The 17,714-nt window shown below is 38.7% G+C and overlaps 1 protein-coding gene across 2 annotated transcripts; it reads right to left on the reverse strand.

The window, feature by feature from the left end:
• Positions 1–5,106: 5,106 nt before the first annotated feature.
• Positions 5,107–17,583, reverse strand: LOC121957257 (bMERB domain-containing protein 1). 2 transcript variants are annotated; one of them, XM_088091299.1, is made up of 6 exons: positions 17,243–17,583; positions 13,771–13,888; positions 10,701–10,774; positions 9,564–9,678; positions 8,716–8,786; positions 5,107–6,984 (listed from the first exon to the last, which is right to left on the reverse strand). In XM_088091299.1, the coding sequence occupies exons 1-6, from the start codon at positions 17,319–17,321 to the stop codon at positions 6,866–6,868; spliced, it is 576 nt and encodes a 191-aa protein (XP_087947425.1). In that variant the 5' UTR covers positions 17,322–17,583; the 3' UTR covers positions 5,107–6,865. The 2 variants fall into 2 exon arrangements, with proteins under 2 accessions (XP_087947425.1, XP_042361744.1); XM_042505810.2 differs by having other exon boundaries at positions 13,771–13,891; positions 17,243–17,581.
• Between the last annotated feature and the right edge of the window lie 131 nt (positions 17,584–17,714).

A 17,714-nucleotide genomic window follows, 5' to 3' on the forward strand; every position in this document is an offset into this window, starting at 1 on the left:
AAAAGAAATAAACCCAATTTGCTCAGGTTTCAAAGGGTTAAAATCTCAGTGTCTGTGGTGTGTGGTTTTCTGCCACATGGGTGCACTATTTGATTTCACATTTCACACTGTCAGGTAAAAGCCTGCTGCCTGATGCTCGTGGATGGATTTCTGAACAGGTTTCAGTGGTGCCCCTGCATTTGCCTGCAAAAAAAGTCACAAAATGCCTACAAAAAAACACAAAATGACCAAAAAAGTCACAAGAACACCCCAGGGAGCCACAAAACAACAACAACGAGATGCAACTGAAGTACAAAGAGCCAAAAAAACAACCAGAAAGAAACAAATATGCCTCAAAGATACACAAAACGACCCCCAAAAGATGCAAAACCAGTGCAAACTGGAATATGTAAATGGGAATATGCAACATTAAATCTCACAAACTGACATAATAAAAACCTTAAGGTGGGTCCAGATGCATTGCATGGTTTTGAAGAGGGTTTCTATGTGTGTTTTTGTTTGCTTGTTGTTGTTTTTTTTGCGTTGCTTTCAGCAGCTTTTCCAAGAATTTGAAACCTTTAAAAAAACATGGCCAAAAAGGCAACAAGCAACTTTACAAAAGATGTCCCTCAAATTGCAAGAAATTAGGACAAGATCAGAGGAAAATGACCTGAAAATTAATTTTTATATGAAGAGAGAGAAAGATAACTTGATTTTTGTAAAGCTTTACAATAATAAAAAGGAAAATGTTAGTTATTATTCATATTATTTATGTTATTCATATTATTATTATGAATGATTTCATCTTTATTTTTCATTTTTTTGTTTTGATCTTTTTCTTTTGGTGAAATTCCAGGTATTTTTCTTATAACAACTTCTTGTGTTTTTCACTGAAATCAAGTCAATTTGCTCTGGTTTCAAAGGGTTAAAGACCTCTGGATAATTATGTCTCACATTAATTGCAACCTTCCAGATCATTTGTGGATGTTTACCTCAGTGATGCTGGGAGGCACATTGTGTTTGGTCCGTGATGTGAGTGTGTGACTCACACACAGTGACTCAGAGTCCAGCTCGAGACGCACATTAAGTTTGGACGCTCGGCCCACTCCTCACAGCACAGATGATACAGCGCGCCCGTTAAAACAGCACCAGATGTGGCTGATGTGGGCGATCACAGAGCGGACAAACATCCAGGCTGTGTCTCATCGCTGATGTCGTCCTTAAAAGAAAAGTATTTTCAGCGAGAGTTTCGCTGTTTGATCCTCCTGCAGACAGAGCCGAGCCTGCGGTCTTTACACTGTGTGAAATCCAGTTTGTGTGAGGGAACTGCAATTAAATCTGCTCTGAGTGATGGTCTCGTGTGTGTGTGCATGTGTGATGTGTGTGTGTGTGTGTGTGTGTGTGTGTGTGTGTGTGTGTGTGTGTGTGTGTGTGTGTGTGATGCAGCTGCATGGAGCCTCAATGGTTGCTACGCTACTGAAGACAAATGCATGTAATAACAGTCACTAACATTTTAGTGGAAATAACATAGAAACCAATATCAGTTATATATTAGATTATTAATAGTTTGTAGGTATTTTAGGTATTTTTATGCATTAAAAGGTAAATAACACCTGTATTCATACATTTACTTATCAAACAATATAAACCTCTGCTAAGTTTAATGCATTTAGTTAAACAGAATCACAAATACTCTATTGATCCCCATATAAAAGATCATTTCTAGGATTTATGGATGTTTCTGGGGTTTTAAGACATTTCTCGGATTATAGGACATTTCTGGGATTTTAGGACATTATTTTTGATTTTTTAACACTTCTAGGATTTTAGGATTTTTTTGGGGCATTTCTGGGATTTCAGGATGTTTCTAGGATTTTAGGACATTCCCAGGATAAATGAATCTGTTATTTTGAATAAAAAAATGATTGGGAGACCACCTGCCACTGTATTGGGGGCCAGATTTTTCCTGCGGGCTTTAAATTGAGCATCACTGCCAGAAATGTTTTCAGTATATAAATAAGTTTGGGTTTCAGCTATTTACAGGAAGTTCCTGCAATAAAAGCCTCAATCTTCACTTCTTTAATTTCTTACTTTAGCACTCTAACAACTTTCTAATTCTCCAAAATATCCAGGCAATAATCCAGGCTGGTCATGTGACAGGTATAGGCAGTATGTGGGGTTTGTGTTTTAAATTGCTTTGACTTTGCGAGTCCACAGCCATAATTAGACGAGAGACAAGTTTGATATCTTTCTCTGCGCTCCGTCCCACCACCTTTCACCTCATCTGCCATCTCTGTACCATCACACTTCCTCTCGCCCTCCATTTAAACCTTCTCTGCCTTTGTTCGCCGTCGTAGCTCTCAGCAGCTGGAAACAGACTCACACAAAGATCTCTCACTCCCCGGAGGCAGGAGGGACTCTGCAGCGTTTAACATAAAGTACATGTACAGAAGCATAAAGTGGATTCTCCAGCTCTGAGCCTGAGGTTATTAAACGCTTTCAGGAGCTGCAAAGAAGAAAGAAAATCAAGTCTTTAACTGGCCGAGCATGATATCACCTTTCAAAGGACTGTCTGACGTCTCTGCACACGAGAACAAGCAGCTTCTTCCACAAGCATCCAATTAAGAGCGTGTTGGCAGTAACCTGTCTGTATTCACAGTGTGCAGCCGGCTGATTAGACTCCTCAGCCTGCAAATTAAATACAGAGGAGAGCGCTGTAGGTCTGTTAATCTGCAACCAGCTGTGACGGCCTTTATCAGCCGCCACGAGGACAGACCCGCCGAGCAGACCGCAACTCTGCAGGAAAACAGGCTGTGTGGACAATACACAGAATATGTGCATTATTAGGGGCTGGGCAGCTCTGTTTCACATGCATGAAAATATAACAAACTTGCACGTACGCCCAGTCCCATGATAAACTTCCTCGATGGAAATTAGGGGCCAAAAGTCCTGATGGTGGCGTTACAGTGGCTATTTAAAGTTCAAAATGTTGAAAATTCATAACAAATCACCTGTATGATTATATACTTTCGCTAAACTATACACCTAATTATGAAGACACTTTTGTTTATTCTGACGTAGTGCAAATTATGAAGTCCATCACCGTTTTCATTAAAGTGTTAAACTAATTCCACCAGTCGACTCCCACAGTTTTTGCTTAATTCACACCAAACTCACTACATGTGATCTGAAGACTCTCCTGCATAAACTCACTACACAACATCTACACACGAATTTCCTGCACAATTACACACACAGATTATCGAATTGTCAAAAATTGAGCCCACAGTGCATCACTGTAAACAGCTGCTAAAAATACTCGCAAAATAAAGCTCCAATGTTAATGAAAAAATGACAATATTTTGCTGTCAGGGTAAATAAAGTGTCTTCAGTTTCAGATGTTTATGTCAAAAACTGAATTTTTGACAGCATTTTGAATTCTGATATCATGTAGCCTAAAAAAGCACCTTTAAGCATCATGAAGTCACTTCAGTCATTTCTCCACTGCTCAGGCAACTCAGTCACAATATACAATTATATATATATATATATATATATATATAATATAATATATTAACATGTCAAAGGTTGTAGATTCAGACTCTGGGTAAATACTTGTGCGTACTCCGCCATAGTACTGTTAGATACTTTATTTAAAAGATCTCTTTCAAGGTTTAATTATTTCAGGTCTGGAAAGTTGTGCTGATTTGTGCTGACCATTTTTTTCTTTCTGTCACTTTTCAAAATTCAAACACATTGCTACACAGCAGCAATAATTGAAGTTTAATTTCTGAAAATCAAAGAAAGGTAAAAACACACGCACCGCTCATGTCTGTCATTTCTACTAAAACGCATCTTTTTTTTGCTCTACCAGACAAATTAAACTCAGTGGTCTTTGTCTCGCTGGTGCTGCATCTCTGTGTGTGTGACTCATCCGTGGCTGCAGTGTGTGTGTGTGTGTGTGTGTGTGTGTGTGTGTGTGTGTGTGTGTGTGTGTGTGTGTGTGTGTGTGTGTGTGTGTGTGTGTGTGTGTGTGTATGGTAGGCTATGTGGAACTGAAACCATCTGGTTTTCTCCTCAGCACAGTGAACAATAATAATGCTGGATAACAACATCTCACACACACACACACACACACACACACACACACACACACACACACACACACACACACACACACAGATCAGAGTGATAACACACAGGATGGCGACCAGATGCTGTTTACAGTCGGTCAGGTGTTTACAACCCAAATGCCAGAATAAATGTTACATTGTACATTTCTGGAAACCACAGATCGGTTGTTTGTAGATTTTTTCGTGATGGAAATACGGAAACTTTAAGTTTCTTTGTTGGTAAAGACTCTCAGTCATCCCGGTCACAGTAATTCTTGGTGCTAAATCGTAGGACACTGGACTTGCTTCGGTTTGCTGAAGACGTTTCACCTCTCTCATCTTCCTCAGTTAAGGCCACTTTTAAAAACAGAAAAGTCCTTAACTTAAAATCTGTGTTCATATGATAACATTGTGAAAACGATCCGTAAAAACAACCGAAAACGCCGTAGTATGCATGCCATGATCCGCCGGGCATACGCTGTTGTTGTTGTGTGAACAAAAGGCCAAACTGCAACAAAAGTTTCATGTTTCGTGCAAAAACGTAGAACTGAAAAAGCCTCTTAATGAGGAGAAACATCAGCTGCCTGCGATTTAGCACCTAGAATTTAAGTTTCTGTGCATTTCAGCAAAGCTGTGATTAACATGCGGTTGGATTTAGGCACAAAAACAACTTAAGTTCATCTTAAACGCTGCTTAAATTTCTTGCTTTTGGTGGCACAATTTCTGCTGGAAATGCAATGATGTCTGATTAAAAAAAAAAAGCTTTTATTGCGGCAATATCCCAGCAGGAAACACAACAGTGACTTGGCAAAAAAAAAAAAAAACTTTAGAAATGTTGATGATAAAACATGCAAATGTAATGTAGTTTGTACAAATGTACAATGCCATCATTTTTTGTGGTGCCCGGCCGTTATAAAATCTGAAAATATGAAATCATAGTTTTAGCGCTTTAGTTTTGGAAATGACAGAGATGTTCACGCTCACGTGTATTTTAGACTGTAGGAATAATATTTTTAAAAATGTCTGTGGTTCCCCTTTAAAATGTGTTAACATGAATGACAAATAAACATGACAATAATTCTTCAAAAAAGACAAAATATAAAGATTTATATTTTTCACAGCTTCTTCTGGCTGAGGAATGCAGTGACTTACGTACGTGATGATTATGACAAAAATGCTCAGCAGCCTGAAAAGAGAAGAGCATTAAAAGTCTTTATTATAACAGCGTTGTAAAGATGATACATTCAACAGTCATAAACACACAAAATAAGTGACTTTTTGAAAATCTTTTTTCTTTTTTTTTTACAAAACCTAAAGAGTATTCAGATTACTCAAAGATGAATTACACCAGGATCAGACAAAGACTTTGGTTTAAGTTGTGTTAACTGAGCAGCAATCAAACGTTCAGGATTTCATTACAGAATAAAAAACTGAAATCTGCATCACTTTTTTCAACTCTGTGTACATCACAGTACAGCCTCCTGCAGTTACATTTTTGTACATAAAACTGTCATCTGACATCTAAATAAACTGCAGCTCTCTCCGAGGTCCTGCTACTGCTCACTGGACCAAACAGTTAACCCTCTGAAACCTGGATCACTTTTTTTGTGTGATGGATTCAGACTGCCGAAAACAAAAGTAGTAACTAGTAACTAGGATAAGAAGACTAAGAAGGATAGTATTAAGTAACTCGGTAAGAAATGCCTTTGCAATCTGTAAAAAAGATAAAATACATTTTCAGGGGAAAACTTCTAAAACTAAATTTTAATTATATGTTTAAATTACTTGAATTGGGTAATTTCCTTTTTTTAAAACTTTCCCTTTTCCTCTTTGTTTGTTGGCTAATTTTCACACATTTTTTGTGCTTTTTACTCATTATTGAGTCGTTTCTTGCCTTCTTCCTGTGTTTTTTTCAAAGAAATCGAGCCAAAATCATTTCAAAAGGTTAACCCTTTGAAACCAGTATCGACCTCAGTCTTCTAGTCCTACATTCAGATGCCTTCACAGTCATTTAAATTTTTGAGATCTGAGCAAATTGGTTTGCTTTCTTTTAAAGAATATGGGGAGGAAAAGTATTGAGCAACTTAAACTTTTAAACTGTTAAAAAAGTAGCCTTAGAATTTTAAAAAAAATGTCCAAAAATTATATATATAATATGATCATCATTATGTATTTAAAATTATTTTTCAAAATTATTCTTATTTTTAAGCACTTTTTTCCCAGGTGATTTCCTTTTTTTATTATTGTTGTGGGTTTTTTTTCCTATTTTTTAGGTACTTTTGTATCTTTTTTGGTAATTTTTGAGTCATTTCTTCATAAGTTGCTCATTGCCTTCTGAAAATCAAGCCAGGTTTCAAAGGGTTAACTGAGTAATAACAAAGATTTATAAAAGAGGTTAATTAATAATTACAATAATGCCAGGCTGCAGTTCTCTGCTACAAAACCACAGCAAGTTTCCCCTCAGTGACATCGACCCCCACAGTGTCTTTTACATCACAGATAGAAAGTCAGAGCAGCCATAATAATAATAATAATAATAATAATAATAATAATAATAATATCTGATTACCGTAATTTGACACAAAGCATTATTACATCTATGAGTCAGTCAGCTTCTCCTCTGCAAGACGTTTAAACACAACATGTCACAGCAGCAGATCACATAATATAATACACGTCTCGTACATCATATTCAAACGAGCATAATCAAGATGAATGCAGATAATCTCACTTCACACACACACACACACACACACACACACACACACACAGAGTTACATGACGGCGCAGGTGAGGCCGCAGCAGTCTTTCAGCAGTGTGAGTCCAGTTTTAGTGATGAACGGCGCCGACGTCTGCTGAGATTTGGTCGCCACTTTTTGATCTTGTAAAGCACCTGATTGAAAAGGAGACGTGACAGTGAACTCGTATTTTCTGCAGCAAGTTCACACTCTGATCGCAGCCGAGTCACCAGAACAAAATGCTGGCGTCGTACGTTTCCGCAAACTGCAAATTTCACACGTCTCAAACATACGAGCTGCAGTTTGTTTGAGACCAGCAAACACTCAAAGCTGCTTGTTTTTTTACTGAGTCACTGCTGTATTTCCAGCAGCTCTGATGCATCCATATGTGGGTTTTTTATAGCGACCTGTCTCTGTGTTTTAGGGACAGTGCTGAGAAAAGTGTCTGTTTTTCACTGAGACCACGTTATTTCCTGCAGAGACAGTGGCTGAAAAAGCAGTTTTCAGCTGAAACATCGCTGCATTTGTCCTTTTTTTTTAAACAGAGACGTTGCTGTTTTTCCTGCAGAAATACGGCCACAATAAAACTTTTTATTGAGATATTGCTGTGTTACCTGTTGGGATAGTGCCATGAAATACAAATATTTTTTGGAGACGTTACCGCATTTCCTGCTAGGATACTGCCACAAAAAGTGATTAATTTTTAAGAGATTTGCTGTGATTTCTGCTGGATTATTTCCAAGAAAAGTGATTGTTTTGTTGACCTAGACATTATTACATTTCCTGTCAGGATAGTGTCATGACATGCAATTCTGTTTTACTGAGATGTCACTGCTTTTCCTCCCAGAATAAGAGGCGGGTTTCCATCACAGATTTGCAAAAAACTTAGGCGATATATATAAATTTATAAAACACAATCACGAGAAATCCGTTTCCATTGGGGTGATGTTATTTAACTTTCCTCTGGTGATAAAATTCCAAAAAGCATGTGATGGATGTTCAAAACATCAGCAGCTTTATTTCTATTGTAGCCACCAAACTAACTATTTCCAATCCGAGGCGATGTAGGCGTGTTATGGAGCTGTGATGGAAAGGCGAGCCCCTTATGCGTGGGAGCGGCCACGTATGAGGGATTTCTGGGAGCTGATAGTCCACGATTTCACAGAGGAATTGTAGATTCAAAAATTTTGGATGATCTGCTCAACTTTCTCAGAGTTATGTGATGCAATAACAGCTCTTGTAGCTCCTGCTGCATCATGGGAGCCAGTTCCTGCTGACAAGCACATAGCCATAGCATCATGTGACCTAGAAAAGACTAAAAGTGTTTCCCTTGTAGTTTTGCAAAATATGGCTTTTTAAAAATCACCTGACATACCACCTTCTGCGAGCGTAAAGACTTTTTGTGATAAATGGAGTTTTTTCAGGCGTATTTTGAGGGTTAACGGAAACCCGCCTCGTGTTTTGCAGTCAGCCGTGTTATCGTCTTGTGTAAACAGAGACATCAGCTGCTCTTTTGTTGTGTTTCTCTCACAGAAGCTGTTTAAAGGTGATTTGCAGTTTTAAGAATCTCGCTGTGACCACCAGGAGCTGCAGGTGTCACCGAATCGTCCAGCAGTGAAATGTTTGGGATTACCGAGGCAGTAATCCTGAGGCCGAGAGGCTCAGCTCAGAGGCGATCAGACGGCGAGAGGCGAGAGGATTACAACTCGCCGACGTGAAAAAGTCCTCACACCTCTCTCTCACACACACACACACACACACACACACACACACACACACACACACACACACACACACACACACACACGGTGCTGCAGAGAAAACTGCAGTCAGAGATTTCTCTTTAATTGGGAGTTCGCACACGACAGCTTCATGGTTGCACTCACCTTTTGGAGTCAGAGTTTTGGGGAATTTGGACTGTAAGAAGGCGGCCATCTCTCTGTCCTCCTCTCTCTCCCTGTGAAGGACAACATTTATTTATTTATCAAGTATGGAAGATTTTCTTAACCATGTTAAATATCTGCTGCATCCACACAATCCTCCACTCAGAGCATTTACATCAAACTTTGACCCCAAAATCCACGCTGAAGGTTAGAAAATGTGTCATTAAGAAGGACTCAGTAAATAAATAAATAAATAAATAAAATGATAAAAGATACAATAAAATATGCTAAAATTACATAACAAAACACAAAAAGTAAAACTGTTAAATATGATAGAATTATATCATTAAAAATACATAAATCTGTAAAATAAGATAAAATCAGATAGTAATGTACACACTGATCAATATGATAAGGTAATTATGATTTACACTAATTTTCATTTCATCTAATTTGTACTTTTGTTACACTTTAACGGTTTCACAACACTTTTTTCGCTCTTTTTGCACTTTCCTCTCCTGAGTCCCGAGCTGCTCTAACATGTGCATTTCACCGCTGTTATTAATAACGTTTATCTACGTCCTCTTGCATCCCTGCAGTCTTTCTGAGAGCGATCACGATGTCGCTCAAAGATATTTTCTTTCGCATTAACAACTTTCTTCTTAAAAGTGGTGAAAGCTAATTTAACACTGAAAATAAATCATCTGAGTGACGGTGGATCACTATTATAGATATACATAATAAGACTTAAAGACATGAGGATCAGAAAATTCTTTAAAAAACTCACAGTTTGATCAGTTTGAACAGTCTGAGATGTTGCACTGAAGTATCGGATATAAAGAGCAGCTCACCTGAGCCTTTCGAACTCCACATCGTCCACCAGGAAGTCTCTGGTCTCCACCAGCTTGCTGATCTGCTGCAGCAGCTCCTCCTCTCTCTCTCTGTCCTCCTTCGACTTGTCGTCGTCTGTTCAACAGTCACATGATGATAATAATAATAATAATATTAATACATTGGATTTATGTAGCGCCTTTTAAGAACTCAAGGTCGCTTTAGAAATAAAATAGAAAATAAATAAATTAAAGGAGAAGAAAAAGAAAAAGGCAGACCGACATCGTGAACCCGAGCAAAACAGGACAGGACTGATTTTAAGATCCTTTTATTAGTTTTTAAAGATCTTAATGGTCTTTTTTTTATCAGATCTGCGTTAATCTTATGAGTCCTCTCGTACCCTCATTGTCTTCTGGCCGTGACCTTTTAAAAGTCCCAAAAATCAAAACTAAAACTCACGGTGAGGCATCTTTGTGTTTCTATGGTCCATGTTTGTGTGACAGCCTGCCTGCAGACCTGAGGGCCGCAGAGGGGGGCGAAATTTTAAAAAGAAAACTCAAGATTTATCTTTTTAGTTTGGCTTTTAATTGAACTTTATCTGTTTACTGATTGACTATTTATTCATACATTTTAGTCCATTTTACTGGATGCTTTATTATTTTATTACTACCATCTATATAACCACCATGTGGGCTTGTTATTTTGCATCGCTCCTGATATGAATTCAGCTCACTAAAATCCAGAACTGTCAGATGTCAACAGGAAAACTTTATTTTAGATAAAACAAACTTCTGCAGCAGAGCCGTCATCTACAAACTCAGTTAACAGAAGAGTATGAAAGTATAAAACCAAGATTCTGCAGGAAAGCTTCGAGAGTAGAATTGTTATATAAAGTCTGTCTTTGTCTGAGGATACTTGAAAAGTTTTCTTTTTAAAAAGCTGCATTTTTATTCACAACCAGCTCGTTCTGACACTTAAATTCCCTCCAGGCCTCCTCTCACAGTTAACTGCTGGTGAGAAAAAACACATTGCTACAGTTTGCTGTCATTTCTTCAGAGATAGTACAGCAAATAAAAAAGAATGCGTGAGTAAAACGCCTGCGGGTTAAATACGACAAACGGCACGCAGTGAGACACTTTTGAAGCTTTTTAATTTACCTGGAAGAGAGACGAGTTTCTGCAGCTCCGTCTTCAGCCGTGTGATTTCTCTGCAGAGCTGGATGTCGTCCATCCTGAGTGGAAAACAAAAAGCAGGTGATGTGAGTGTGAGAAATATAAACCTGATCTCCAAATTTGTTTTTTTCCTCTTCAACGGGCTTTGAAATCATAGAAAACGGTCCTGAGATGACGGCGAGGTGTGTGTGATAACAGCGACGCGCTGCCCTCTGAATGAATCACAGCTGACACTATCAGATCTCATTTCACCGTCAGACTCTGATTCAAAACATCAGGCGCCGTCGCACACGTGTGTGTGTGTATGTGTGTATGTGTGTGTGTGTGTGTGTGTGTGTAGGCTGCTGTTACAGTGGTAGAAACACTGAGCTGTGCTGTGCTTCAGCAGTATGTATTTCAGGATGACTCACGCTGCCGTTCAGGAGTGTTATTCAGACCGAACAAACGTGTCGTGTTTATGTCGCAGTCAAAGTGTCAGTGCTGCATCAAAAGCAGGATTTCAGTAAAACACGACTAATGTTGCGTGCAGCACGGCAACGCAAGCACCAAAATAACTGCTGCCATGGTACGTTCCTGCAGCACCATAAATGATACATTTGCATTACTTGCATTACTTTGTAGCGGATATGTTGAAATGTTTAACAGTGATGTGGATACGTGGGTAAGGTTTTGGCTCAGAAAACTACTTGTTTATGTTTAGGAAACATCATGTTTTGGCTAAAACATCCCACATTTAACGGCACAAAAGTCACAGAGGAAGCAGGAACAGGTCGGTCAGAAACACAGCGGTGGTCCGTGGCTTAAAGGCAGCAAACACAGCTGGGAAAATGCTGTAATGCGTCGGTGAAAACACCCAGGTTCAGAAGAGCAACAGCCGTTGGAAAATCAGGGATGGGCCGTGAAAAACACTCAGGTTTGGTGATTAAAATGCTGCTGGTAAATGCAACAATTACCCAGGTTCTTTGGCTCAAACGTCACTGGAAACGCTGTGATATGTTGGTTAAAAGCTTTAAAATTCGGTGGTTCAAAAGCTGCTGGGAAATGCTGCGATGTGTCAATAAAGACACGAAGATTTGGTGCCTCAAACACCTACAAACCATTGCAATGTGACACCCAGGTCTTATAGAAAATTCAGCCAGATTCAGAACCACAAATGCCGACACGAATGCTGCTATTTATTGGAAATAACACCTACACTCTGCGGCCCAAACGCCACTGGAAAACATTAGGACGTGACAAAAAAACACATAAGTTTGGGTAAAAAAAAACCCCACCCTTTCTCAGTACAACAAACTGCTTCAAAACGCTGCTGCAAGATGCTGCAATGTGCCATTAAAACAGTCAGCGTGACATGCCACAGTGTGCCGCTAAAAACATCCAGGTTTGGTGACAGAAACACTGCCGAGGCTGTTTTTAGAAACGCAGGTTGTGCTTTAACAATGGGTTTCTTCGTGTGGTGCCAAACCCAAAACTCTGAGCTTATTCCAAAACATTGAAGAGGTCACACGTCTCAAGTCTTTGCGCCAAAGAGGACAAAATACTCAAATGTCCCTGATTGATTTGGCTCATCACTATAAACAAACGTGTTTGCAGGACTGTGCAGGCTGAGAAAGCTCTCAGTCAGGGCGCAGACCCAAATATTTAGGATGCAGGGTTGTTGTTTGTTGGTCTTAAACAGAGCGTTCTCTCCTGGGTGTCCCGCCAAACACACAAATGCCACATATTTATGGTTTGCAGAAACCATATATAAAACCTGCATGCAGGTGGAGACGAGAAAACAGTCCGTTATTGGGAGCGGACGCATCATTTCCACTGTCTGGATTCTGGTGAACGTGGGAGCGAAAACTTGATGTAAAACTGATAAAAGTCATCATGAACCACCGACATTCATCACTGTTCAGTTATTTTGAGGGCTCACACAGCAAAACAAAAGCAAAAACCTAAATAAAAGTGTTTTTCTCTGTTTCTGTGATCCATCGTGTGCTCGCAGCGTGCAGCCGTGCTGGCCGCCGTTCTCCCTCTGCGCTCCACCACCTCTGTCCTCATGTGTCAAAATAATGAGGACGGTCTCCGCAGAAAAAGAGTGAAAAAATTAAAAGCAAGGATGAGAGAGTAAAGAGTGAAGGGCGGCTTTTGAGATCTCTCTGTGTGTGTGTGTGTGTGTGTGTGTGTGTGTGTGTGTGTGTGTGTGTGTGTGTGTGTGTGTGTGTGCTGGTAGTCAGTGAAGACTTTAAATAGCTCTGCTGTTTTCTTCACACACTTTTTGCCGTCATGCACTCGGCTGCTGCTCCCAGAGCTGACGGCTGACAGTCACGGTGCATCACCTCGTGTTCCCGAGGGACCGCCGACAGAATCCGATCCCTGAAGAGCACAGCTTTACTGTGTGTGTGTGTGTGTGTGTGTGTGTGTGTGTGTGTGTGTGTGCAGAGGAGCAAGCAGTGCAACATGATAGAAGAGGAGCATGTTTTATCATCTAATGTCATCACTGCGTGTCTGCATCCAATCTTTAACCCTTTGGAGCCTGAATCAACATCACTTTCTTTGTGCTGCTTTCAGACGGTTTTAACAAATTTAGACCTTTGAACCCAAAATATTAAAAAAAAAAAAAAAAAAAAAAGGCAATAAGCAGCTTAGAGCAACATAGTCAGAAAATTATTTTGAAAATCTTTGGAGACGATTAGGGAAAAAAGGAAGAAAGCTGAGGAAAAACAATATTTATAGCCAATTATCATAATTACATTTGAAACATTACAGTTTTAAACTGTTACAGATTTATTATCATTTTTAAGCACTTTTTTCAGGTCATTTCCGCTATTTTTTTAATTAAAAAACTTTTTTCCTGCTAATTTTCAGGTAATTTCTTTGTTCTTTTTTTGTTTGTTTTTTTACTAATATTTTGCTAATTTGAGGTGATTACTTTGTTTTTGCTCAGTGATTTCTTCCCAGGTTTTTGAGAGAAATCAAGCCAATTTGCTCAAGTTACAAAGGGTTAATCATAAACCAAATTTGATTATTTACTGGAGATAAGAAGTCGTGTTGAAGAAGCAGATCTTACATGTATCTCAGCTCAGATTCTCTCCGGATGAGGATGTCTCTTATCCGCTCGATTCTGCACAGCTCGCCCTCGATGTCCTCGACCGTGATGGTGGAGTCGGCCATTGAAACGACATCTTCTGCTGAGAGACACACGAGAACAAAGCACATTGATTCAGTTATAATCGTGGCATTTTGAGTCTTTAAACGTGTTTTATTTGTTTGTTTTTTAGATTAAAACATTTAATGTTCAACTGCAAACAAACAAATGACAAAAGCACCATAAATATCAGAAATACGCCCAAATATAAGTGTTTTTAGAAACCCATCGCTCTTTATCCAGCTACAATTCAATCACCAAAAGTGAGTTTTTTTAATGTATCATTGCTGTTTGTGTGGTTTTAAGACCCATCCTGTTCCCCCAGTTTTTCAGCCCCAGAAATAAATGTTATTAAGTGGCAACTCGCTGTTATTCTTGCTTTTTAGCCCTAAACATGGCTTCTTAACCACAAAAAAAGTGTTTTTACGGACAACGTGATGCATTTCCTTCAGCTTTTCAGCCTTCAAACGTGGGTGTTTTGTAGTGAGCTGTTGCCTTTTTTCCCAGTTTTTTCCAGCCAGGTGTTCTGCAACCAAATCCAGGTATTTTGAGCCAAAACATGATCTTTCCCAAACCACAACCACGTGTTTTTGCACCTAAACGTAGCCACACGTTCACTCTTCCAATAAAGCAAATTGATTTTAATTACACGTTGTAATGCAACAGAATTTTAAAAAATATTATTATTTTTTGACTTTTTGAATTTATTACATATAAGACGACATGCAGCAAAGAGCCAACCAGGACACGGCCTCTGAACACGGGGGTTTTGAATGTTTGTGCAAGGAACCAAATTTGTTATCACGGCCGTGAAGAGACTCTGGAGACACATGAAGACATGAAGACAAACTTAACGTTTACAGTCAGAGACAAACACACATGACTTTATGAACGAGAGTCAAACCTGCAGCTCTAAATGTTAAAACCAGATCACATTCAGCCCCCTGCTATGATCCGATCAGACTCCACTAATACCTCACTGAATAACTGCACCGCTGCTGCTCCTCCTCCTCCTCCTCCTCCTCACCGGGAGCGATGAGTCATCCAGCAGAGCTCTGATCAGCTTTTAATTACCTGACCTTGTGTGAAAAGACGTTACAATCATACACGCCGGATCACTCAGGGTTGCACAAACACTCCTCTAACCTGCACATGCATCTGCTGATCTGCATGTGTATTACGTTTCATAAGTTATTTTAACTTATGTTGCTTTAATTCTGGTTATTTTATCCTATTTTATGCTTGTGTAATAGCTCCTTTCATATCTTACTTTTATCCTTGTGCATGACATTGCTATTGTTTTTTTTTATCTTATCTTTCTTTTTATCTTCATTCATATTTTTTTAATCTTTCTGCAATTACATTTTTAATTAATTTTTAAATACATCTATGAACATTTTAAAAAAATATTTTATTTTTTGTATGTTTTGCCATTTTTTTGTTTGTTTTGTTTTTTTGTTTGTTTTTTTTGTTGTTGCTCTGCATCTCTACCCCTCTGTCCCTCCCTCTCTGTTTCTGTCTCTTTTTCAATGCATTATTTTGTCGATTATCTACTGTTATTTTATTGTTCTTTACGACATCTATTGCATGTCTATCCGTCCTGGAGGAGGTATGCCTCCTCAGTCGCTCTTCCTGAGTTTTCTATCATTTTTTCTCCGTTAAAACGTTTTTTTAGGGAGTTTTTCCGGATGTGATGGCCTGAGGGATGTTGAATGATGTAAAAACCCTTTGAGGCAAATTGTGATTTGTGATAGCGGGGTTTATAAAAGAATTAAAATGAATGATTTGATTCAGCATTGCTCTTTTTTTGGTGCAATATTATTGTGATCAGAGAGGCAACACTTGAAGGCAATGCAAACTTTCTTTCCTCATTTCGAGGTGACATTTGATCCTCATAATCAGTGTTTTGTTTGTATTGTTCTGTGTGTTTCACCTCATTGTATCAACTGACTGTCTCTCAAAGTTGCAATTTTGCATAATACTGAAGCCCGAGACAAATGTCCCTTAGGGGACAATAAAGTTCATCTTGATCTTGACAGAAATGCAAAGATATTAACTATCAGCAGGCAATTTGTTTTATTGTTGAAACAGCCTCATTTTGTTTCAATTATTTTGCTTCAAGCCCTCCAGCAGGCTCAATAAATTACTTTAATAGTAATCAATACTAAATCTAAATTTCTGTGTTACTGTTACAGTGTGTTTATCTAAAGAAACAATTATTTTTTTTCTGAGTGTCAGTTCTTTTTTATCTCTTAAAGTCAGTGTGTTTTTGAACAGAACTCAGTTACAGTAATATTGTTACACCCTAAAGGCACACTTAAAGTCAACCGTGTGGTAAATGTGCTCCAATAGAAAGCAATAAAATAAAATGGATGTGTGTCTGTGTGTGTTCTTGCAGTAAAATGCCAACCCCATTGCTGGAAAAAATGTTGCCGTTGTACGTTTCTGCAAACCACGCAAGTGTTACATTTGCACATTTTTACAGTATTTATGTTTGTTGTGGGAAAAAAAAGTCATGTTTTGGCGTCTGATCCCCACATCTGGATGCACAATCCCTGATGGATTGTGATGGCTTTTTATGGCATTACAGCTGGTGGAAACACAGCGTTGTCTCTGTTATTATTACAGAAACAAAGCTTGTAGAATGGGAATAACAGAAAACCAAGACCAGAGCCTTGAGGAACGCCAAAACTAAAATCTCACGATCAATTAAAAAATTTAAGGTGTCTCCATTAACTCTAATTTTATGTTGGTTTCTATGGAATTTTCCTGGAAAAATATATATATATTTTGGAATAACAGGGAAAATATTCTCAAGCAATGACTAAAAATATTATTATAGTATTTATTACAAGGATCTTAGTTTTCTCTGAATTTTATGCTTGCCCAGTTGAAGTTCACATTATTGCACTTTCGGCCAACTATGTTGTGAATTTTAAGGCAAAACGTGGCAAACATTTTCCATTCCCAGCTTCTCAGATGATCTAATGAGTGTCCTTCCTTTGTTTTATGTGGCAGTAGCTGAATATCTGTATATTTTGGGCTAATGGTTGGACAAAACAAGATGTTTAAGCAGTTTTTCAAATAAATATCAATGAACTGCATTTCAGGTATCTTCTTGGTAAACATACGACGTTTAAATTTAATATACAACTCTGCAGTAAATCTCCACTCGTTATAGAAACACAGGGGTTTTTACAGGTCTGTCCCTCTTCAGGTCTAAAATCCTGCAGACAGACAACTTTAACATGCTGACTGTGAGAATCTGCAGAGACCTGAAGCTTTGAGTCGCTCTGCTCAAAGTTGGTGCAATACAGCTCAAACAGTAACACTATTATTTAAACATGCATCCCCAAACACAAACCATGCGTGGTGCACGTTTCTCCAAACTCACTTGATTTCTCCGCCGCTTCTTCCAGCTGCGTCTTCTCCACAGATCCGTACTGTTTGGAGGATCTTCTCTCTTTCTCCATCCTGCTCGCAAAAAGTCTCCTTCTCAAACACTCTGCAGAGAAAAAAATCAAATATGTGCAGCCCTGGGAGTTAATATTTAACGGCAGAGAGGTCCATGCAGCTCTGCTGAATGTGTGAGGGGAAAATAACGGGAGGAGAGCAGCCAACAGATGCTGAAGCGACTCCTGCAGAGGAGGAGGAGGGATGAGAGCTGCAGGAGGAGCGGAGGAGCTGATCTGAGCTGCGGGGCGACATCTGCTGACAGGAGGAAATAACACAGGACAATACAGGCAACGCTTTTGGCAATAAATCACTAAATGCATATAATAATAATAAAAACATATAATTATTAATTATAATAATTATAATTTTAATAAAATAAAATTAAAGTTACAAAAAACTACCTGAAAAAA

Source organism: Plectropomus leopardus, chromosome 18, assembly GCF_026936395.1.
Source record: "Plectropomus leopardus strain MGB_pleo_1.0 chromosome 18, ASM2693639v1, whole genome shotgun sequence".
Classification (NCBI taxonomy): Eukaryota; Metazoa; Chordata; class Actinopteri; order Perciformes; family Serranidae; genus Plectropomus; species Plectropomus leopardus.

Bases quoted from the DNA above. Each gene is read 5' to 3' on its own strand.
- LOC121957257 (XM_042505810.2), bottom strand. From the start codon at position 17,321: ATGGAGAAAGAGAGAAGATCCTCCAAACAGTACGGATCTGTGGAGAAG. The intron at 13,892-17,242 runs GTGAGTTTGGAG...TGTGTCTCTCAG, and splicing joins AGAAGCGGCGGAGAAATCAA to CAGAAGATGTCGTTTCAATG. The intron at 6,985-8,715 runs GTGAGTGCAACC...CTTTTCAATCAG, and splicing joins CAAAACTCTGACTCCAAAAG to GTGCTTTACAAGATCAAAAA.